Source organism: Orcinus orca, chromosome 3 (genome assembly GCF_937001465.1).
Source record: "Orcinus orca chromosome 3, mOrcOrc1.1, whole genome shotgun sequence".
Classification (NCBI taxonomy): Eukaryota; Metazoa; Chordata; class Mammalia; order Artiodactyla; family Delphinidae; genus Orcinus; species Orcinus orca.
In genome coordinates, this window is record NC_064561.1 from 150,551,930 (window position 1) to 150,574,841 (window position 22,912).

General features: G+C 38.9%; 2 protein-coding genes across 3 annotated transcripts; one reads left to right on the forward strand and one right to left on the reverse strand.

Moving 5' to 3' along the window:
- Nucleotides 1-1,346: 1,346 nt before the first annotated feature.
- Nucleotides 1,347-21,392, reverse strand: RIMOC1 (RAB7A interacting MON1-CCZ1 complex subunit 1). Of its 2 annotated transcripts, XM_033421198.2 has the most exons (7): nt 21,081-21,392; nt 16,163-16,269; nt 13,855-13,998; nt 12,580-12,711; nt 11,575-11,689; nt 6,411-6,693; nt 1,347-5,418 (listed from the first exon to the last, which is right to left on the reverse strand). In XM_033421198.2, coding segments are annotated over exons 1-7 (882 nt in total). In that variant the 5' UTR covers nt 21,181-21,392; the 3' UTR covers nt 1,347-5,417. The 2 variants fall into 2 exon arrangements, with proteins under 2 accessions (XP_033277089.1, XP_033277088.1); XM_033421197.2 differs by having other exon boundaries at nt 1,347-6,693; nt 21,081-21,391.
- Nucleotides 16,276-16,728, forward strand: LOC101285408 (protein FAM136A-like). The gene has a single exon (XM_033421199.2). It carries the CDS (start codon nt 16,315-16,317, stop codon nt 16,726-16,728), a length of 414 nt encoding a protein of 137 aa, XP_033277090.1. The 5' UTR covers nt 16,276-16,314.
- Nucleotides 21,393-22,912: the final 1,520 nt, after the last annotated feature.

Consider the following 22,912-nt stretch of genomic DNA (forward strand, 5'->3'; position numbering starts at 1 on the left):
AAACCAAAAGGTAAGAGTGAGACCAGAAGCCAAGTCAGTCAAGCTGATTGGTAAATGTGGAAGTTAGTATACAGCAGGTATATATACTTTTGGAGTCTGAGGCTGAAAACTTATGAAAATTAATTGTAGGTTTTCTCCCAGCCACACTTATTACAAACATTTAAGATGCCTATACAGCCAGTGATTTCTTCTCTGAAAACTTCTTCCCATTTAGAATGGCCACCACCACTTGTACTGAGCAAAGGGCAGTGAGTGCTCACCGGTCAGAACAAGAGTTTGTCACTCAATTATTCTGGTTCCTGAGTATTATGGTACTTTTTAGCATGATGAGTGAGGTGTGCCAATACATAGAACTGGCCATTAAGGAAAATAACTTTTGAGCTCTTACCATGTGCTAGGCATTGAACTAAGCACTCTGAATATTAACTCATTTATTCTTCAATAACCTGTGAAGTAGATATTATTATTATTCCTGTGTTAATAAAATGCTAAGGCACAGAAAGGTTAAATAATTTATATGGAATCACACAGCTAGGAAACAACAGAGCTGGGATTTAATCAGGCCTCTACCCATATTCCTAACCACTAAACCACCCTGTCTGAAAGTTATCAGGACCAGAAGAAATAATATCGTATGTTACCAAACCAAACTTGGGTCCATTTGCCCTTATGCAGTAAAGCCAATCTATTGACACTAGGTTGTGGTGAAGGAAAGCGCAGCATCTACCTCAGGCGCCAAACAAGGAGCATGCACAGCTAATGCTCAAAAGACCCAAATTCTCTGATGGCTTGCAGAGAAAGGTTTTTAAAGACAGGGCGAGGGAGAGGGTTGCGGGGTGCATGGTCAGCTCGTGGACACTCCTGATTGGTTGGTGATGAGGTAATCGGGAGTCAGCAACATCAACCTTCTGGTTCCAACCAGTCTGGGGTCTATGTGCTTGTGGGTAGCATATAGTTAACTTCTTCCACCTGGTGGGATTTTCAGTATTTGCAAAACAGCTCTAAGGGTATGGCTCAGAATATTATCTATAACCCTTGAGGAGGAACGAAAGGTCCTTGACTTTGTTTAATGGTTAAACCATTATTATTTTGTCCTGTTTGACTGTTTTCCTTTGTTTCTGCATTTTCTCACTTCTCTGATTAAATTTATTTTTGGAACTTGGGGAAAGCCTAGGAGGCTAAAGTTTTTCTATAAACAAGAGGCAGGTGGAGGACATGGGGGGAGGGGAGGAATCTGTCCCAGAAAGGCCCCATAGGGTCCTGCTTGATTATAAATCGTAAACTAACATGATAAAAGTTTTCATTCTGACACAACACTCAGATATAAAAGAAAATAAAGATACAAATATGGGACTATGGTTTTATTTTTTTTTAAATTTTATATGCTCCAAAACATTTTACTTGGAAATTTTCACTAGAAGTAGGAAAATAAAAAACAGTAAGGAACAGCAGCACGAATACATAATGCATATTTTAACTGTGGATACATTAAATGTATGTTAATGTAATACTTCCATGATAGCTCATATTGTGTTAAAAAAAATAATACAAGGAGGTGATACTAGAGAACTATGGAATCCTGTATTCTGTGGTAGAAGGGGTATCCTTATGGGAGTCAGAAAAGGAGCCCTGGAAGGTGGAGAGAGAAAAGTGACAAGCAATCTAAAACTAGCATATAAGCCAGCTGTGGGTTTTTAAAAAATGGCATTAAAATGAATCTCCCACTTTAATGAACATCAGAGAATTCCCAGTGGGACTGACTGTAAAGGCAGGAATGTAAATTTCATTGTGGGGTTTTAGCCAATGACTCTCACCTCACTCTACTGTATGCAAACAAGTAAGGGAAAGTCTTCACTCATGATCTGCACCTTAATCAGCATCAAACAATTTACAGTAGCCAGAAACCCTATAAATGCAGCAAAGCAGACAAGCCTTTAACTAAGTCTCAAAGCCTAGATAACATGAGAAAATTCATAATGGAAAAGAACCATACAAATTTAAGGATCATGAAAAATCCTTTAACAGAGTTTTAGTAACCATCAGAGTTCAAAATGGAGAGAAACTGCAAGTGTAATAAATGCTACAAGGTCCTTAGGTTATCACTTACCCATTAGTAAGGGCCACACTGGAGAGAAACCCTTTAAATGGGATCAAAATGAGAAGTTCTTAGGTAGTGATTCATTGTTTAATTCATCATCAAAACTTCCATAAGAAAGAGAAACTTCATGAATATACTGAATGTGCAATGGCACACTGAACAGTATTCAACCAGAGGGGTAGACCCAAATGCTGAAGTGGACAGGTGCTTACAGGTGCCTTCCCAACCACCCTAAATAAAACAGCACCCCTCTTGAGTCACACTAGCCCCATGCCCTGCTTTATTCTTCATAGCACTCATCACTCACCAAGCTACACATTTATTTCTTAAAATGCGTTAACTTCCTCCACTAGAAAACAAACTCTGGTGTTTTACAAAGCTATATACTCAGTGCCTAGGATAAAACCTAGCATGTAATAGGCACATAATAGTTGTTGATGAGTGAATTACAGTAATTATAGTACTTTTCTTATGTGGAGTATTTGGTATTTTGAAGTTAATCCATTCTAAATGAAACAGAATTTACATAGCAGGCTTTAACACATACAAAAATGTACTGTCCATTGTTTTGTAATACATCACAGTAAAAAGCATTATAACTGTTATGGTCTACAAATTATTCTCCAATTGTGTGGGGGATGAAAAAGTTGTACAAAAAGCACCCAACAGTAGCCCCATTAGTGTACCAACCAGTGAGAGACCCAAGTGGTTCACAGGGTCATGAAGACAAAATGGAGTTCCCAGCTTCTGAAGAGAAAGCTCTCTACTTTTCTCTGGTTCTAGATCTAAATGATACTTTACTCCTCTGAGGAGTAATTCCCTCTTGGCCTTGTCAACCACTGGTACAGAGGTCAGGGCAGTTTGGAATCCAAGAGCAGTAACCCTTTTGTGGCAGACTTCAGCACTTAAGAATCATACCTCTTATTAATTCAAAAACATTACTAAGGGCCTACTATTCATTAAGCACTATACATAAAGATACATTTTTAAAATATGGAGTTTGCCAACTCATAAGAAAAATGACTATAAAGCAATGTGATCAGTGTGATAACATGGGTTGGGGAAGTTTCAGGGAGCAGAAGCAGAATGACATGTAACTTTGACTGAAAAGGGCTGGAAAAAGCCTTATGGATCCAATATCACTGGAGCTGAGTCCTAAAGGATAAATAGGTATTCACTTGACTACAAAGAAGGGCAAAGTGTTCCAGCCAGAAGTAACGAGGATATTGAGGAAAAAATACACACAGCACATTGGGGAAGGAACTAGTATACTTGTGATTGATCATGATTCTCCAAAAAGGGTGGGGTGAGGGTGGGCAGTCTGTGATTTAAACATTTATACTTAGAAAGCACAAAGGTTATTTTCATAGCAAAACTTGTAAAAGCTAAGTTAAATAAAAATCTTCTTAGCTGTGTAAGGATAAACAAGGAGACAAAGGCAGAGATAGGGAGAGACTCTCCTTGTCCCAAGCAGCTCCATCAGAATGTTGATCAAAAATGAGCCTAAGGAACACTGGACTAGAAAATGATCACACAGGAAGAGCTGCAGAGATGTGGCTGGCACGGTAGGCAGAAGTAGGTTACAGCATTCTGTGTTGCCCTGCTTCGTGGAAGATCAAAAAAAGAGAAAACATGAACTGGAAAAGATTTTAGATGAAAAGTAAGGATTAGTTGTTTGAACATATCGAATTTAAAATTACTATGGGATGTCTAAGTGAAGATATTTAATAGGCAGTTAGAAAGAAGGTTTAGAAAGCAGAAGCTGGGTTTCAAGCTACAGGTTTGGGAGTCAGCCTAACATTACAGGTGATAGAAGCTGTGGCTATCAATAACATCACATAAATGCACAGTTGACCCTTGAACAATGATGGAGTTAGGGGTGCAATCCTCCTAGCAGTCAAAAATCTGCATATAGGGCTTCCCTGGTGGCGCAGTGGTTGAGAGTCCGCCTGCCGATGCAGAGGATGTGGGTTCGTGCCCCAGTCCGGGAGGATCCCACATACCGCGAAGCTGCTGGGCCCGTGAGCCATGACTGCTGAGCCTGTGCGTCCGGAGCCTGTGCTCCGCAACGGGAGAGGCCACAACAGTGAGAGGCCCGTGTACCGGAAAAAAAAAAAAAAAAAATCTGCATGTAACTTTTAGTCAGCCCTCCATATCTGCAATTCCTCTGTATCCGGAGATGCAACCAACCACTGATTGTGTAGTACTGTAGTATTTACTACTGAAAAAAACCCCACGTGTAAGTAGACCCACGTAGTTCAAACCTGTGTTGTTCAAGGGTCAACTGTATTTAGAGTAAGTAAAAAAGAAAAAAGGGAGAAAGGAAGGAAGGAAGGAAAAATGGGAGAAGAGGGAGGAAAAAGAAAAAACAGTACTCTGGAAAAGAGCAATACGTACAGGATATTGGCAGAAAAAAGAGAAGCGTCGGGGGAATGAGGGAGCCGGCAGAGAGGAAACGTGGAGACTAGTCTTCAACACGAAGTAGGATACCTCTTTTCCTCCTCAAAGCGGGGACATGAGCAGGGCAAAATGGGTGAACAAACACTGACCTCCTCATAGTCTCTATTTTCTGTAAGACAGGACCAACAGCCATGTGCTAGGTGAGGGGACAAAGGGCCAGAGGAGAGTGATGAGGCAAGTCAGAGGTTTGGATTAGCCACAGTGGGAAAGGGACAGGGGCCACACTAGTAACAGACAAAAGGCTTACACTGAGGGCTCTTCTAAAGCTGAAGGCAAGACACTTAGAGTGATTCCACTTTGAAGGAGCTGCAGGAACTTCACATGGAACTCAGCATCCCAAAAAAAGAAGGTGGAACAATAGGATTAATTCAATGTTGAGGGACTGCAGAATGATTAGGCTGAAAGACCAGGGGAAGATGGATTTGAAGGGACTGTGGAGAGCATGTCATATGGTGCCCCATAAGGCCAAGGCTGGACAGGGAAGGAAGAAAATCTGAAAGAGGCTGATGGTGAGGAGAAAAGGGGGCAGCAAGAGGAGGAGGCTATGAGGAAGCTAAAGAGATACAAAAGAAATAAGAGGGAGAAGAATCAATCAAAATGAGGAAGTAAAAAACTGGAAAGATAAGAATGTCATTAGCTATTGAAATTTAAGATTTCAGAAAGAGAAACTCAGGATGGTGATATTCATGTTGAGGCCGTGGGAGTTAAGTTCCTGGAATGTGATGAAGTCAACGGCCCAGAGGTGAAGGATATTGGCAAGGTATCAGACAGATCATCCCAAGACGACAACAGGAACTGAGGTAGACAGAAAGACTGTCAGCAAGATACCAGGTGGGGCTCTCGGCCTTTAACACTCACCCCTACAATTAAAGACAAAAACTATTAAAATTTCAAAACATGAAAAGATGTGCTCTAAAGACATAAGACTAATGGCGGACTAACCTAACATGGTTTTATCTTCATTACTCATTTAATAAACCGTGCATATTCTTTGAAACAAAATAGGAAAATTTTGAAATTTTTATAAAATGCCTAATAGACTAAAAATTTTAAATGCCATTAGTAGTACGTGGTGAAACAAACAAAAATTCTTTTGTGGAGTCTTTCATTATTTATCTTAGTCTGGAAATGGTACATGGATGTTGGTCAAAATTTTTCATTTTGCCAATTTTTATATCTATAGCATATATACAAAGCAAAGAGGGGACTTGATTTTAATCTCTGAAGTACAGCAAACTTCAAGACAGGGAGATTAAAAAATAATCTAAAAACAGTTAAAATGTTCAATTTTATGTTATGTATATTGTACCACAATAAAAAAAAATCTGAAGTAATAGAAAAAAACTCTTTATAGAGATAAATTGGATTTCTCCTTAGTATTAGTTACAGGATATCTGTAGTTCAGAGTGAGTTAGAATAACATAAATGCCATTTTAGATATTAAAGAATCATTCCTTCACAGGTTTAAGAATATATAGTGAGGGACTTCCCTGGTGGTCCAGCGGTTAAGACTCTGCCTTCCAATGAAGGGGGTGCAGGTTCGATCCCTGGTCGGGGAGCCAAGATCCCACATGGCTCACGGCCAAAAAACCAAAACATAAAACAGAAGCAATAATGTAATAAATTCAGTAAAGACTTTAAAAATGGTCCACATCAAAAAAAATCTTTTTTTTTTTTAATAAAAAGAATATATAGTGAAAGATGGTGATGGCATTTAAAAAAGGGTAACCATGCTGGCTATCTTTATGTAGTGTAATGTTCCTAAATTCAGTATCAATATGTCTTCTTTTCTGGAACTTCCATTTCCTGAGCCTTTTTGTTTTCCTGTTTGAAAAGGAGTAGATGAACTTACTAGTTAGTGTGATGCTGAAAGAAGTTTAAAATTTGTTTTGCATTTGTTGTATTCCATTCTTGTTCTTTCAGGGGTCCTTCACACACAGATACATACTTTTTCAAAATTTTTTCTCCTACTTCTCGGAAATCCAAAGGTTCTTTGTGTGTAGTGTAGCTTGCTCCAGAAACACCAGTATCCACTTCATGATTTTCTGGCTGTTGATCTGCACAATGCTTCAATCCCCAATAACACATTTCTCCACTGTACATCATAGCCAGCAAATGAATGTCACTAAATATTCCTGGGAAAGTCATTTAAGTTGAGAGATTAGAAGTTAAAAATTTAAAAAGAAACCCTGGTGATTAAGACTCTAATAAAATCCTTTTACATCATTAAGCATTTTCCCTTCTCATTTAACAGCTGTACTTAGAAAAGCCAAATATCACTAACACAATCCTCATTCCATAGGCACTTCTATCTCTATTTTATCTATAAAAGAGACCCAATCCCACCCTCCCCAAAAAAAGAATTATTTTTAAAGAATCATATAGGTCAGTGTGTTAATCTTTCTGGTGTTCTCTTTAGGATCACTTTGAGAATCTAATCTAAATCGATGGAACCTCTCCCAGAACGTACATCCCATATTCCACATACAATTTCAGAGTACTCAGAGATTCCCTCAATCCCATCCATGAACACAGCTTTTATTTAGGGGTATACTCAGGATCAATAATACAGTTCCTATATTTCTACAGCAGTGTACAGAGATGATCCTGCATAATCATGTCCCTTAGAGGCCATATGATTCTAAGTTACCAAAGATGTTAAATTGTATCCAAGATGCTTTATGTTCCCAGGAAAAAGGAATACATTGCAGGATTTCCATCAAAAGTTGAAAGCCTGCTTATTATGGAAGGTGATTATATAATTAAACATTTATGACACACAAAGTATATTAATTTGATATAAAAACAAAAAGACCTAGACTTGTAAAGATCTGGGGATAAATTATCGACTTTGTATAACTCACTAAAGCTCTTTTAAGCCCCAGTTCGCAAAAATCAAGATTCCACATGCCCTCCTTAATTTCATGGAGTTTTCTTAAGGAATAGTTTGCTGTTTTTTCCAAATTAACGATTTTCACTGCAGAATTATATTTCATATTAGATAGGACATTTCACTGAATTTATATCCTTTTTCATTTTTGTGATCCTACACCCTAATTATTCCTCAAAAGACTGGTAGAGGGGAGTAAGGAGACAGAAGCAAAAATGAAAAGAAGGTTAACTTTTAAGCAGGAGGAGGAGCTGAAGTAAGTCCCACAAAGTGAAGCCACTTGGGAAAGATGAGAAGTGTTTGCTTAAGGGAGAGCTGGCATTCAATTTGTGCCCAACTCTAAGTTAGCCTCATCCTTTATATTAACAGGGAGTGATGGTTAAACAAGGTACACAGATATCCTTTGGAAAGGTGTTTCTGAGGAGAGAATGAATAGCTATATGCTAAAGAGTGGTTCTCAAACTTTAGCCTGCATTAGAATTACCTGGAGGACATGTTGAAATGCTGATTGCTGGGCTCCCACCTCCAAAACTTTCAGATTCAGGTATGGGATTGGGTCTATGAATCTGCATTTTTAACAAAGTCCTAGGACCTAGGGTGAGGCTGCTGGTCCACAGACTATGCTAAACTACTGTACTGCGTTAAAATACCAAAGGAAGAAATGAACAACGTAAAAATTACACATTCTCCCTCTCTACTCCCCCAAGGAATCCATTACTCTGTAGCTATAGTCTTTTTGCTGCTACAAATTTTCCTTGGTATTTTTTCTGCTAATGATCAGCATTGTTTTCAATAAAATACTTCACTTTGCACTGCTTATATCCTTGGCAAACACATCAAGAGAGTGCGGGGTGCAGGGAGGAAGAGAGTGAATAACCCATGAAGTAAAAGTGATGGCAGAAAGATGACCTTCATAGAAAAAAAAAGGTGGCCAGACTGGCATTCTCTAGAAGCACTGATGTCTAAATCTGACTGCATCATAATTACAGTAGATTATAAAAATAGATTCCTGAACTCCACAAATTAAATCAGAACCTGAATGTGATACACAGAAATCTGTATTTTTGGGGACTTCCCTGGTGGCGAAGTGGTTAAGAATCTGCCTGCCAATGCAGGGGACAAGGGTTTGAGCCCTGGTCCAGGAAGATACCACATACCGCAGAGCAGCTAAGCCCGTGCACCACAACTACTGAGTCTGCATTCTAGAGCCCACAAGCCACAACTACTGAGCCCACATGCCACTACTACTGAGCCTGCGCACCTAGAGCCTGTGCTCCACAACAAGAGAAGCCAGAGCAATGAGAAGCTTGAGCACTGCAACGAAGAGTAGCCCCTGCTCGCTGCAACTAGAGAAAGCCCGCGTAAAGCAACGAAGACCCAACGCAGCCAAAAATAAATAAATTTAATTTTAAAAAAAAGATAACATAAAAAAAAGAAGAAAAGAAAAGAAATCTGTATTTTTAAACAAGCTACCCAAGCAATTAGTGATGTCAATTCAGAGCTGCTCCTTTAAGCCATCTGAAATCCAGGTTCTGGGCTAAGCTATGAGCCAAAGGCTGCTGGAAAGGGGGCTCTTCAGTGGCATAAAAAGGGCATAACCCAAGGATGTGCACAGCTGAACAATCTTTTAACCTAGTTAACTCCAGAGTTATCCTGACAAGGCTATTTTTATAAGGGCCCACAGAAGAATGAACCATAGAAATGAGATAAAAAGATTTACTGAATACATTACCTGGTAATTTTTAAAAGCTGAAAATTTAATGGCATACAGGTAATGACCAAAGGACAAAATGATTATCTCACCTTGGAAAACGAAATAAAAATCATACTAAGTATACACTGTTTTGAGTTTTATGTAAAATCAGGCAAATTATCATTAAGATCTGGCCACAAAAATATTTTGATGATTCACATAGAACTTTTCTCTCTAATTAGTACTAAGAATTATTCCGAATTATGTTTTTTATATTGACTAACAAAAAATTAAAAAAAAAATTAGAACCACTCCACCAGGGCCTTAAGAGTAATTTAGCCTATGAAAAGTAGGCTTCCTGGCTTCTAATCTACATCTTGAGGAATGAAGTAGGGAGGAACAAACTGCTTTAGATGAGAGCAAGAAGTCAGCACCAAAAGAGGACTGATGCCTGTGGCAAAACTGCTAGGGAGTTGATGCTGTTTTGTTGTTTCCTGGAAAAAAGAGACCCTTTCTGTGACTTTGATTCCCCTGTTGAAGAAGCAATGGAAGATAGAGGCGAGTGTAATCAATTATAATCCAAGAGAAGACACCAGTATCACAAGCATCGTGATAAAAAAATTCTAGGCCATGAGAATATATGACTTTATGACTAGAAATGGGAGAATAAGGGAAATTGGTGACTTGTGCTCTTTTCTTTGGTTCTAAATAAGCTTTAATGCCCATCTCTGCTTTTTCTTTTAAATCAATCCATGTGGGTGAGGAAATTTTAGAAAGATCATTTTTAATGCAGGTAATCGGTTCACTAGTTACCTGGAATAAATACTTCCCACAAATAAATCAAAACACCCCATGTTTGTCAAAACATCATGCCCACTGAAGGAGCACCTTATAGTCACAAGTTTTTTTAGGACAAGCTACTTGCCTGAATAAACTGAAGGTAACAACTTTTGGACAACAGTAGCCAGTCATATGTTAATGGCTCTTAAATCATGGTGTTTTTTTTCTGTGTGATGTTTTCTAATGGAAAGGAAAAGCCTATAGAAGCTAACAAAGAAAGAATTAAAATACACTTATAGAATTAAAACACAGAATTTTCCCTAAGAAGTTTTCTTCTTATTCCCCATGTTTGAATTTTCCCCATCAAAATTTCCCCAAAATTTCAGATGAAGCATAAAGAAAGTTTACACAAAGAACCTAACATCACTTGCCAGCTATGTGACCTTATCAGGCATATCAGGACCTCAGTTCTTCCATTTGTAAAAAGAGACGCTAAAAGTAAGTGGTTCTTCCCTCTCAAACCTCAGTCTAAAACCCAAATGATGCTCTATATCCAGTTCCTAACATTTTTAAGTGCATATAAGTTTATGACAGAAACTAGCAGTTACCACCCAATATTCATTCTTCCTTTCTTTCTTAGTAAAGAGACATTATTTGGGATGGCAATGTATCATGTAAAGGGCTATACATCCCAGATTCCCTTGTAGCTATATGAAGCCATGTGATTAAATTCTGGCCAGTGAAATGTAGGTAGAAGTGTTCTAAGTGTTGTAACAAACTTGAGAAGGATGAAAGAAAGACCTGGCTGAAAGAAACATCATTTTGCCATTCCTATGGACTGGAACACAGGTGAGACGGAAGGAGCTCCAGCAGCATCTTGAGACACTGAGAATGGAAGCAATGTCCTCAACAGGGATGCATGTTGCACAACTCTGGCAAGTACTGTTTACATGCATTCTATATAACTCGCCTCCTTCTGAAGCTGTAGCGCTCCACTTTGAAAGACGATGGAGGAAAAAGATAGGAACCTGATGATGCCATGAAGCCACCATAACCAGCTCTAGACCTTTTTGAAGTGAAAAAGCAGTAAATTTCTCCTTGTTTAAAAGTTACTTCCAGTCCCAGGACTTCCCTGGTGGTGCAGTGGTTTAGACTCCGCGCTCACAATACAGAGGGCCTGGGTTCAACCCTGGTCAGGTAACTAGATCCCACATGCATGCTGCAAATAAGAGTTCTCATGCCACAACAAAGGAGTCCGCCAGCCACAACTAAGAAGCCCGCCTGCCGCAACTAAGACCTGGTGCAACCAAATAAATAAATAAAATAAATTTTAAAAAATAAAAATAAAATAAAAGTTACCTCCAGTCTCTGTTACAATTAGCTGAACCTAGAGCAGGATCAGGGCTTTGTGGGGATGCAAAGTAAGTAAAAGCAACATGATATATTACTGTCCCTAAATTACTAAGCAGAGATTAGCAGTATTTCTCTATATTACGTGAGAAGACTTTTTTAATTGTTTAAAAAGCCCTTTTATTATTTTTCTGTCTATAATGTAACCTGAAATTTATTTCAATCAAAGTTAAATCTAGTAAACTTCTTAAAATTTAAAAATGCTTTAAAACACTTAGAAAACTACAAAAAGGATCACATTACCTTCACTCAGTAATTTAGCTGTGTCTAGGTCTTGGAAAGAAACTCCTTCATTTAACTGGATGGGACACCGAAAATTCAGCATCTGTAGCAAATAACTGATTCCATCAACAAGGTACTAAATGAAAGTCAAAGACAAAGAATCCAAGTATTAGATGCAGAACTGCAGAAACTTCAAATGTTAATATTTTTACTCAAGAGAATATTGGCTAATATACAGATATATCATATGATTATTACATTACAATATAAGAACCTACTACCCCAAAACTTTTATAAGTATAACCCTCCAATTAGTAAAAGAGTATGGGAAAAAAAGAGAAATCATTAACCAAGAACACATGATTCAGTAATATACTTGTCAAAAATGTCATCAGAGCAAGAAAAGGTTAAAGATAATAAAGATGTGTTCAAAAACTTGTTAAAAATATGGATGTACTTTATTACAATTTAGAAATATTATGATCAAACTTTTACATCTGAAAGTGTGACCTCTCATTTGCAGGCCCACATAAACCATGTGTACAATCAACCTAAGTTAGGAAGGATCCTTAGTGATACAAATATTAAGACAGGATCTTTGGATTTACTAATTTGGTCAGAAGAGTCAAGAAAAATCAGAGGGCCACAATTTCCTAGGAGCAGGGTCATGTGGGATCTTTAGGAGTGATCTGCTGATAGAGAGAGGCTCACAACCAAGTTTGTTTTCTTCAGGCCAAAAATATGCTTAGAAATTAATATAGATTATCTATCTTGTACAATAAAAAATAAAAATCCAGAACTTAAAAAAAAACATATAAAACTTCCCAGTTTACAAAGGGCTTTTACATGTTATCTTATTTAATCTTCACAGTAATTCCAATTTGTTTAAGATTACATAGCTGGTAAGTACAGGCCTGGAATGCCAACCCAGGCCCTTTGATTCTTCTACTCTTAATCCTGTACTGAACAGCTTTTGGAAACCTATAAATGTCAACAATAAAACATGTATGAGGAATGCTTTTTCACCTTTTTAAGCAAGCTAGATTTTCTTGTGAGCCATTCTCTCCTTTTGGTCAGAGAATGACAATACATGTAGAGTAGGGCTCCTCGTCTCCAAGAGAGACATTCCAGGAGTTCATCCCCAAGCAAATCGCAGTGCTGAAATACAACAAAGACACAGCTAAAAAGAGAAACTTCGTGTCTGTAAAAATCAAAATTAAATTTCAAAATATTGAGCAATTAAAAAATACTCATTTCACAAAATTTGCTCTTTACTTAGCAACCTACACAGGAATGCCTTACTCTGAATCAATTAGAAATATAGAAATCTATTGCTACGTGAAAATTAAAATTACTCCAATTTACACATATTTCTAGAAAATTGATGTTCAAGTATTTTAGTAGCCAATTCTCTAATATATTTGAAATATAAGTATTCCATAATCTGACTGAAAAAATAAGTTTTCAGAAATATGTTACTTGAAACAATTTCTACTACTGCTAAAATAAAACAATGAAAAGATATACACAAAAACAATTTTAATAAATCAAACTTTTACTATGTGGTATCATTTAAAACTTGGGATTATTTCTTTCCACAGTTAGCATTCCCTGATAAACACAAAGAGCAACAAAGATATCTACGTAGAGAAAGCCAGCGGACAGTTCAAGATGAGAAATTATTTGCTTGAAAGAGTAGCCAGGGCTAGAGACAAAAATCTTGGAATCATCTAAACAGAGACAGCAGTAAAAACAAGTTGTCAAGCAAAGACAAACTACAGACTATCAGAGGATTAAGGAGATATCTTTGGGGAGTGCCTATGTTTCCAGATTGGAAGAGAGGGGAGATGCTTGAAAAAGAGCAAGAGCAAGGCTTCTTAGAGACGAAGAGGAGCATGCAGGGCCTCCAAGGGATGGGGCGATCATTGGTAAGAAAGGCAACAAATGTCCAGGCAGAAGACTGAAAGGACGAGAGATGTGGTATTAGGTTACTAGGGATCTTCAAGAAAACACAGCATCTTGTAAAAGTAAAGGGAGCAGAAACAGCAAATGTGTATGTTTAGAAAATTACTAGGCACTGTAGTTACAATATAATTCCATCAAACAAACATTCTGAAACATATTTACAAAAATATGATACTTGAGTTGTGACATCAGTCTGAAATGTTCAACTCTTATGTCCCTCCTTCAATCTTAATTTAAAACAAAGATACATTTAAGAAAAAAAAATACAGATTCTAAAGGATAATATAACAGTAATCAGCAGCATTCCACCATAATTCATAGTTGTGCAAAACTTACTTTTGGATGCATGTTATTTTCTTTAACCAAAATTTCTGGTTCTGAAAGAAAACTGATCAACTCTTTTACTTTTTGTGAAGAATCTTCAGGAAAATCTTCATCTACTAGCTTGTTCTCCTCAAAATATGTCATGTCCAAAATAGCCTGAAGTAAAAGAGAAAAAAAAGTATAAATGATTTCAACTCGAATAAATAATTCTTATAGTTTAATCTTACATATATATACTTTATTAGACATTTAAATCTTCTAGCACAGTATTTAAGTAGTCAAAATATCTAGCTATAAATATAATCTAAGATGAACTTTATAGTAAACTTCACAGGATTTTACTAAAATACTGAATTAAGATAATCTAGTTTCCCTCAAAAAGTAAAATGGGTATTTATGTTTTAATTCAGATAAGCTAACTATATACAATATAATTATGAAAAGTATAATTATTATAGTCTTTGCTATTTATACATATATACTTCCTGAACATTTTCTAAATGCCTGCCATATCAAGACAAGGTCACTACCGCTAGTTTTGTATACTGAATCTTCAAAGGATTACCTGTTTCTCAAATGAAGCACCAGCACTTTAAAACTACCCAATCCTTTTTCTTTGTTTAATCTACTGGACTAAGACTAAGGAAACTGAGTTCTAACAAAGGACAAGTCATATTTTATCTTTGTTTTGGAGCCAGTTTCTTCATTGACAAAATGAAGAAACTGATCCAAATGCCTTTCAAAGTCCCTTGCTTTGAGGGTAAAATGAATTAACATATGCAAACACTTCGAACATTACCTAGCAAACAGCACTACTTAAGTGTTAAGTGCTCTCGTGTAGAAGGTCTAAGCCAGGAAGGGAGAGATTATCATACTAAGGAAAATGACCTGGTGATTGAGAACGATAAGTAAGATCCAAAGGGGTTTGGGGAATTTTAATCTATATTTCTAATTCTTTTGCCTTATTCTTAGAAATAAGTTAAAACGTTTAGAACTCTCCCATGTGAAAGAAACAAGACAAGCAAGGAACCTTCTGAAAGAAAAGAGAGGTAAATTTCTCCCAAATTGTAACAGCTCTGGGGGGGGGGGGGGTTGTGGGTAGTTGTTACAGGCTCATTCAACCGCATCGGAAGGCAGAAAGCATCTCCATGTACCTCCTAACAGAAAGCAGAGTGTCAGGCACCTAAGTGCTATGAACGTGCATTTTGGAAACTTCACTAAGTTTACTCTATTTCCTATAAACCACTTCATCTTTATTATCCCTTGGCAATCAAGGGTGGGCATACGAAGCACTCTGTCAACTATAAAGTGGTATACAAATGTTACTTACTATAATAAAATTATGTGTTTTGGTTTTTTTTTTGCTGCACTGCACAGCCTGCGGGATCTTAGTTCCCTGACCAGGGATCGAACCCATGCCCCTTGCAGTGGAAGCACGGAGCCTTAACCGCCGGACCGCCAGGGAAGTCCCTCAAAATTATGTTTCTTAGTGTCCACTTGCCTCAGCAGTGTTTGAGAAAACTGAGAAAACAGATCTTATCTGTAGAAAGGTCTGAATTTGAAAGGAAAGTAAAAAAAGGGGGGAACAGAAAAATCTTATGGACTTGCATAACAAAAGCACAGGTAGTCAAGTTGAGAATCCAAAGGAAAGGTGAATTTCAGGGGAAAAAAAAATAATCAGAGCCCTTATAGAAACCTCCATTCCCTCTGACTAAGCTTTCACACCTTGGAAATTGCACATGAGTGTTTTTTTGTTTTGTTTTGTTTTATTTATTTATTTTTGGCTGTGTTGGGTCTTTGTTTCTGTGCGAGGGCTTTCTCTAGTTGTGGCAAGCGGTGGCCACTCTTCATCGTGGTGCGCGGGCCTCTCACTATCGCGGCCTCTCTTGTTACAGAGCACAGGCTCCAGACGCACAGGCTCAGTAGTTGTGGCTCACGGGCCTAGTTGCTCCGCGGCATGTGGGATCTTCCCAGACCAGGGCTTGAACCCGTGTCCCCAGCATTAGCAGGCAGATTCTCAACCACTGTGGCACCAGGGAAGCCCCATTTGAGAGTTTTGCTTAATTATCTATAAAAGGAAGCAATACTGTTATCTGCAAGATTTATTTTCCTTTTTTATCAACACATCCAATAAACTTTTCTTTGTAAGGATACTTACTGCCTTACAGCTTCAAGTCTATATGCTTTATACATACAGTTTTTTTAACACAAACACTTTAAATAGAGAATAAACTGCTTTCATCACACCTAAATTTTGGAGTAACCCTCTTAAATAAGCAAACTGCCTCAACAACGTCAGAAACCACATCTGTTTCAGTACCTGTGTGTAAAGTTCAAGAAGATTTGATGGATTTGAACATTCTTTGTCTTCTCCACACAGAAGTTTCAATTTTTCTAGAGCTGCAGAGGCCCGAATTAAAAAGTGATCTATAAGAGATAAAAACATGATTACTGGAGCAGCGTGGGGTCATCATGGCACAGCTGCAGCAGCTCCGGGTGCAGGAGGCGGTGGACTCTATGGTGAAGAGTCTGGAGAGACAGAACATCCGGAAGATGCAGGGCCTCATTTTCCGGTGCAGCGCCAGCTGTTGTGAGGACAGCCAGGCGTCCATGCAGCAAGTGCACCAGTGCATTGAGCGCTGCCATGCACCTCTGGCTCAAGCCCAGGCCCTGGTGACCAGCGAGCTAGAGAAGTTCCAGGACCGCCTGGCCCAGTGCACTATGCATTGCAACGACAAAGCCAAAGATTCAATAGATGCGGGGAGTAAAGAGCTTCAGGTGAAGCGGCAGCTGGAGAGTTGCGTGACCAAGTGTGTGGATGACCACATAAACCTCATCCCAACCGTGACAAAGATGAAGGAGTCTCTCTCATCCATTGGGAAATAGATGTCTGCTATTGGCCATCAGGGCTGAAGGTAGGAATCTATTTAAAAAGAGGAATGGGGATTTGGGTTTTCTAAAGTTTATGAATGAGGAAATTAAGGATGGCAGCAAGTTTAAGGCCTATGTCACTTGCCTCTGGACACTGGTTCCTTTGTGTTTGAATCCTAGAAAGTGAAAAAACCTGGTGCTAAAATTTGGGTCAGAGATAGCACAGGAGAGTTTTTGTGAGCCTGAATTTCATGTGGCAAGTGCTTATCCTGGCAGCAGGGAGTCTCCCTTGTACCAAACCAGAGCCCTCCAAGGTACCAGCTTCTCTTAGTACACAGATATCAACAGGCTGGCAGGTTCATCTGACCCGCTTATGAGCTGGTGGAGTGTGAGGAGAGGTGTTTCTGTTCGTTGCCAACCTCCTGTTTACCAGAAGGATCACTACAACATTTTCCACAAACTGGAAATAAAACAAAATCCATGAGGTCACTAATTTAGAAGGGGAAAGGGGGGCTTCTGGCGATTTGTTTTGCTTGGTTTTGTTTTATATACAAGGGCATGAAGTTACTTTAAGATGTAGAGTTGGGAGAGGTAGTTTGGATAAAAACTTTGAAAGGGTCCTTGCGGATATTCATTTCTGGCCATCAAGATGTGGATACACATTTCTTAAAATTCTCACACATGACATCTTTCAGCCTGGAGACCCTGCAAAAATATAAGCAGCGCTATCACACTGGTAGGCGAAGCAAACCTTCCCTCTAACTGGCAGCCATAATGGGCCCTGAGAGTGTCTGCAGCAGAGTCAGCTGAGTGACAAGACAATCTTGCAGTGATACCCTTGAAGGGAAAGGGGATTTTGATTGTGCTATATGTTAGTATTCAGGAATGAACAGCAAAAGAGGAATTGTTAGCTGCATAATTAAGAGAGCTATGAAGTACTGGCCTTGGAAAAATCTTGTTTTCATAAAACATAACAGAATGAAAGCCTAAACCCAGTATTGCTTACTTTGCCCCCTGTAATAACAGAGCTCTGTTGAGACAATCCCCTGGCAACACGAAGGTCAAAGAAGAAAAAGTAAGCAACTCAGGGGCGAGCTGTGACTCCTTTAGGGCAAAAAAAGGGACAGCCCTCCGTTACCAGATACCACTTTTGCGACCTGCGTTGTTCTTGCCCCAGTTCTGGCACCTTATCATTTTATTAAGGACCTTGCTGTGTTTTAACCAACTTATTACTTGAAATGATAATACAGCATGTCTGTTTGCTGTTTCAAGCCTGTGATATATTTTCCTAGTGGTTTGGTTTTAAAAATAAATAAGACTTAATTTTTCTTCAAAAAAAAAACCATGATTACTTCACATAGTTTCAGAGTGTCATTTAAATGAAAAAAGTTACATATCTAAAATGATGAAATGAAATTATTACAGCATGGTAATAATATCTTTCGTAAAACATGAAGTACATCATAATGCCTAATCCTACTTAAATGTATCATGGAAATTTATTCTTGAAAGCTGGACTGAAAACTTTCTAGGTTCAGCTGCCATTTCTTAAGTGCAATCTGTATTTTCATAATGCTTCTTTTATGATGTTGACATACTCAAAATGTTTAAGCAATAAATTTAAAACCTGTATTGGAATAGTACAAATAATATATATAAATCTACAGAAAGGACTTCCACTAACTTATAACTTCATAAATATATTCTCCAAAAAATAACATGATTGATTAAATCAAATGCCTCATAAAATGTAAGCACTCTGAGCAATTATAACTTTATAATTGTGTTTATGTATTTATGTATGCAAACAGCTGTTACAATTAAAATTACACAAACTACCTGAATATTTTACTCCTTTAAAAACCTAGGAATGGGACAAATTACTTATGCCTTCAAAACCTAGACAAAATTAAACTAAATACTTCTGATATACCCTCTAAAAACAACTCCCCCTCACTTCCCCTCTACATGGTCTAATTTCTTCCTTTTCTCTTATGTCATATTCTCTTTGCTTCGATGTTTTCACTTTTTCTTATGGATTTTTCCTCCCTAACCTACAAAGTGTCCATACCAAGGTGCCATCCACACTTCTGCATCATCTCACGTAGTCAAATTTAAATATGCCCACCATCAAGACGCTTAAGTTCCTAAGTATGCCCCTCTGTGGCTTCCTCCTGAAATATATATCCTTTTCCTCCCACTGGCAAAGGGACAGAAAATGTAGCACTTGGTGAGGGTCCATCTGATCCAGCCTCAGCACCTACACAGGTACGTAAGCTGCTCAGCGTTGGAACAAAAGCACCACCAGCTTAAGCTGCATCTGTTGGCAATAATATGATGACTTTAAGTTTTCCCTGGTAAAGCCTAACCTGTATCTAAACCAGATTCTGAACGCTTTAAGGTCCACTATTCACCTAAATTGAAAACTACTTCTTTAGCACTGCCCTCCTATCTCTCCCCAGCCCAGAAGTACCATCCACACAGCTCAGAAAAAAAATTCTATTGTGAACTAAATTGTATGAAACATGATACTCCTTAGGTACTTCTTAAAACACTGAGTTGATATTTTCTTCTTAATTTGCAGGATTATTTTAAATGTAAAGACTTGCACTTAGTTCACTGAACCGCTGCTGAAGGAGTATCTCATATGAATTCATGACATAATTACAGAGGTGGAGGGATAATGGCTCACAATTTTAGAAAATTTTTATGAAATGTAGTATTTTTCCTAACCATTCAAGGTAGTGACTGACAAGGCAAAGACAAGTGATTCTTACATAGTCCCTGGAAAAGGTCCCTCTCATGGTATATTTCCATAAAGTAAACATACTATGCTTGTACAATGAGAAATAAATGAACAAAAATTGACCAGAGGTAAAAAGGAGAGTATTCTTAGATGGACTAGTGTCTGGTTGTATCTGATCTAATTTAAAGACAACAGGAACTATCAATCCGTATAACCTAATATAAATATCATTAAAGGACAAATTTTAGGTGCATATTATTTTTGTGCTATGGGAAAATACAAGTTCAATTCAAATACATGCAACCATGTTTTAATTAAACTTCATAAATATAAGAAAATCTTGCTAGTAATACTGATGAATAGCTCATTACGTGGACCACTATTATTTTAATTCCAGTACACTTCAGAACTTTAAAGCCTCCAAACAAGAATATATACCACTTTAATTTTCAGTCCTCATTCTAGACTGGATTAAGGAACTCGTCCATTGGAAAATGACAATGGCTTTTGGTTTCAATGGTAAGTGAATAGCATACATTCTTTGATCTCTTTAGACTGATTCTAATGGAGTTGGAATGGGGTGGAGATCACTGAATAGCTTACTTAGAAGTAACGTAGATACACTTCCAGGTACAGCTACTACTGTCCATGAACTAACTAGTCATGTGATTCACTTACCACAAACCAAAAAAGAAAACAGCTCAGGGTAGTCTGTGGGTTTTTAAGAACATAACCCTAAGAAAAGAAAATCCAGCAAATAATCTTCACTGGAACTAGAGCCATTTTATCATGGACCCTATTCAATAAATTCACCAACTACTCAATCGCTTGGGAAAACGTTCCACTACTATTTTCCTATGAGTTCGATGACAATGAGACAGTCCACAAGAATTTTTAAAACTGTCTATCTGTAGTAAAGGTGCAAAACTCAAAAGGAAATAATGTAGAAACGTAGAGGCAGCTGGTAAGTATTGAAAGAGAACAAAAGTCCAAGTAATTCTCCGTCAGTTTTTCAAAGGAAACCGCTCAGACATTTCCAAGAAAGTATTCTAGTACTGACAGGGCCCTTGTGAGACCTGAGGTGATGAATGTGAGAGAATCGTCGAAATTATACCAATGTAAATCTCTTCTGTATTGTTTACAGCTGAGTTTAGAATCCAAAACATAACACAGAAATTCACAACGAAGCAATGAAAAGGTCGAACTGTTATACACGCCTATCTCTACTACACGCAAAACCATTACTTATTTGCGTACCATCATCCAACTTTAACAACTCATTTAAACTTCCACGTGTACTTCCATCCAGATCTTCCCCTTTTCCCAGTTGCTACCGAGACAGTTAAGGACAAGCAGCACTAATATGACTGGGATTTCAGCGCTTTTCACGGGTTATGAAAAATGGGGTCTGGAAGCAAACGCCTTGCCTTTAGGCGTTGTGAGTTCTTGGAGGTGGACTAGCGACCCCCACAGCGCGGGCCAGAAGGGCAACACCTTCGGCAGTCCTGGCCTGGGATCCACACGGACAACAGGCCGCAGCCTCAGCCCCTACGGCCGTCGACCGCCAGCTCTGGACAGCCATCCGCCCGCCCACCTCCCTCCCTCTCCTCGGCTCCCTCACCATCTTCGCCGGCGGCTTCGCTAAGTTGTTGTATGTGGGCCTGAGCCAGGTCCCCGAGCTCCTCCACTCGCCTCACCACACCGGAGCCTGAGGCCGCCATGGCCACAACGGGCGGGCGCGCCTAGTCACGTGACTGCGCCGGCCTGAGGTCACCTGATACCCCGGCGCTGGCGGGGAGTGGGGGGGTGGAGCTCTCCTGATAGGTGGGAGGGGACCCCAGCTCCAAAAGAGGGCAGGCTCAGGCCCTCACAGGTTGTTCCGGGTTATTTTCTTCTCGGAATTCTCTCTCCAGAACCCTGAGCAGCAGGCCGACTTTTTCGGGTGGGCGTGACGTCAGGACGCACCTCCCCTCCTCTAAACCAATCGGAAGCCGCCCATGTCCCCACGCTGATCCAATGAGAAGCCAGATCTCTGGGTGCGGGTGGGAGGGGGCTTGGCGGGGGCTCTGACTAGAGAGTGCCGAAGTGGCTGGCTGGTGTCTGACCTGTGACCAGGGCTGCAGCCGCAGTCAACAGAGCAGACAGGAAAGTCTGAAAATAGGACTGTCTGGTTTTGGTTGCCTAAAATATGCAAAGCCTGGGAGACACTGCTTTGGGAAAGATCCCTGGTATTCTCCCTCCTTGCTGCAACTAATCATTCCTTCTCTGGTTAAAGAAAAAAAAAAAAAAAGGACTGGCTCTCCTGGAGAACATCCAAGTCTCTAAGAGGTTACTGTGCGTCTAGGTGGGGACCTCCAAACACTGGTGGAAATTCCCAGTCCAAGCGGTTGAGGGTCGCTTTTTTAAAGTTTAATTTTAGCAGCTGGGTTTGTTTTATTTCTGGTCTGCTTTGTCCAGCTCACATTTAACATATTCATCATCATCTCACGTCCAATAGTACAAAAATTTTGCATTTACAAAAATTTCTATTGCCATACATCTGAAGACCATGTCTTAAAGCCCTTCGTGTGAAAAGTTCATCCTCTCAACTGTGAGTTTCAAAGCACTCAGGAGTCTAACTTCCACTTTGCAGTCCCTATTTTCTTGCCTCTGGTCAAACAAATCTTTAACTCATTTTTTTCATTTTTCAATTTGACACAGTATATCTTGAATAATCTCCATCCTATCTTCTTTCTTATGAAAGATAGTTTTTTATTGAATAGAAAATACTAAAAATAGGTGCCAACTAAAAGTTGTCGCTTGTCATCTGTTGCCATTCTACAGGAATGAAGTCACTAGCCACTGTAGTCGCTGACCTTCAACACACTCTGAAAGGAGTTCAGGGTAGAGATCAGAAACGAGGCACACTGTACTCTGGGAAAAACTGCAGAAAAGACCTTCAGATAGATATTTTCAGGAGAAGGTTTTGTGAGCCCAATTTCTTGTGTCTTCTCATTTCTAGAAAACTAGTAAAATCATTAATGGAGACATCTGCTCCTCGTGACTAGCAGCAACCTTCTGCCAAAATGTGTACTTGACTGCACATATCCCCCTTCACTAAAATCATATATACACTGACAGTTCCTCAGAGCTATCTGTAGTCCAGGCTATAGTCCTCATGAGGCCCCAAATAAAACTTAACTCACAACTCTCACGTTGTGCACTTTTTTGCAGCTGACATAAGGAAATAGTGTAATTGACCACAATGGCTTTCTAGCTGACCTTTGTAACACCAGTTTCTTCTTCCTTCAATTCTCCCTAAACATAGGGAGCAGGAATCAGGTATTAATTTTGTATCCTCAGGGATTCCTACAGTGCCTGATACGTAATAAATACTCAGGAAAAGTTTATTAATTAAACAAAAATTTCATGTTATCTTGTCAATATATTACTCTCTAATCAGGAAGCTGAAGA

Bases quoted from the DNA above. Each gene is read 5' to 3' on its own strand.
- LOC101285408 (XM_033421199.2), top strand. From the start codon at position 16,315: ATGGCACAGCTGCAGCAGCTCCGGGTGCAGGAGGCGGTGGACTCTATG.
- RIMOC1 (XM_033421198.2), bottom strand. From the start codon at position 21,180: ATGGCGGCCTCAGGCTCCGGTGTGGTGAGGCGAGTGGAGGAGCTCGGG. The intron at 16,270-21,080 runs GTGAGGGAGCCG...TATCTCTTATAG, and splicing joins CGAAGCCGCCGGCGAAGATG to ATCACTTTTTAATTCGGGCC. The intron at 12,712-13,854 runs GTAAGTTTTGCA...GTTGTATTTCAG, and splicing joins AAAATAACATGCATCCAAAA to CACTGCGATTTGCTTGGGGA.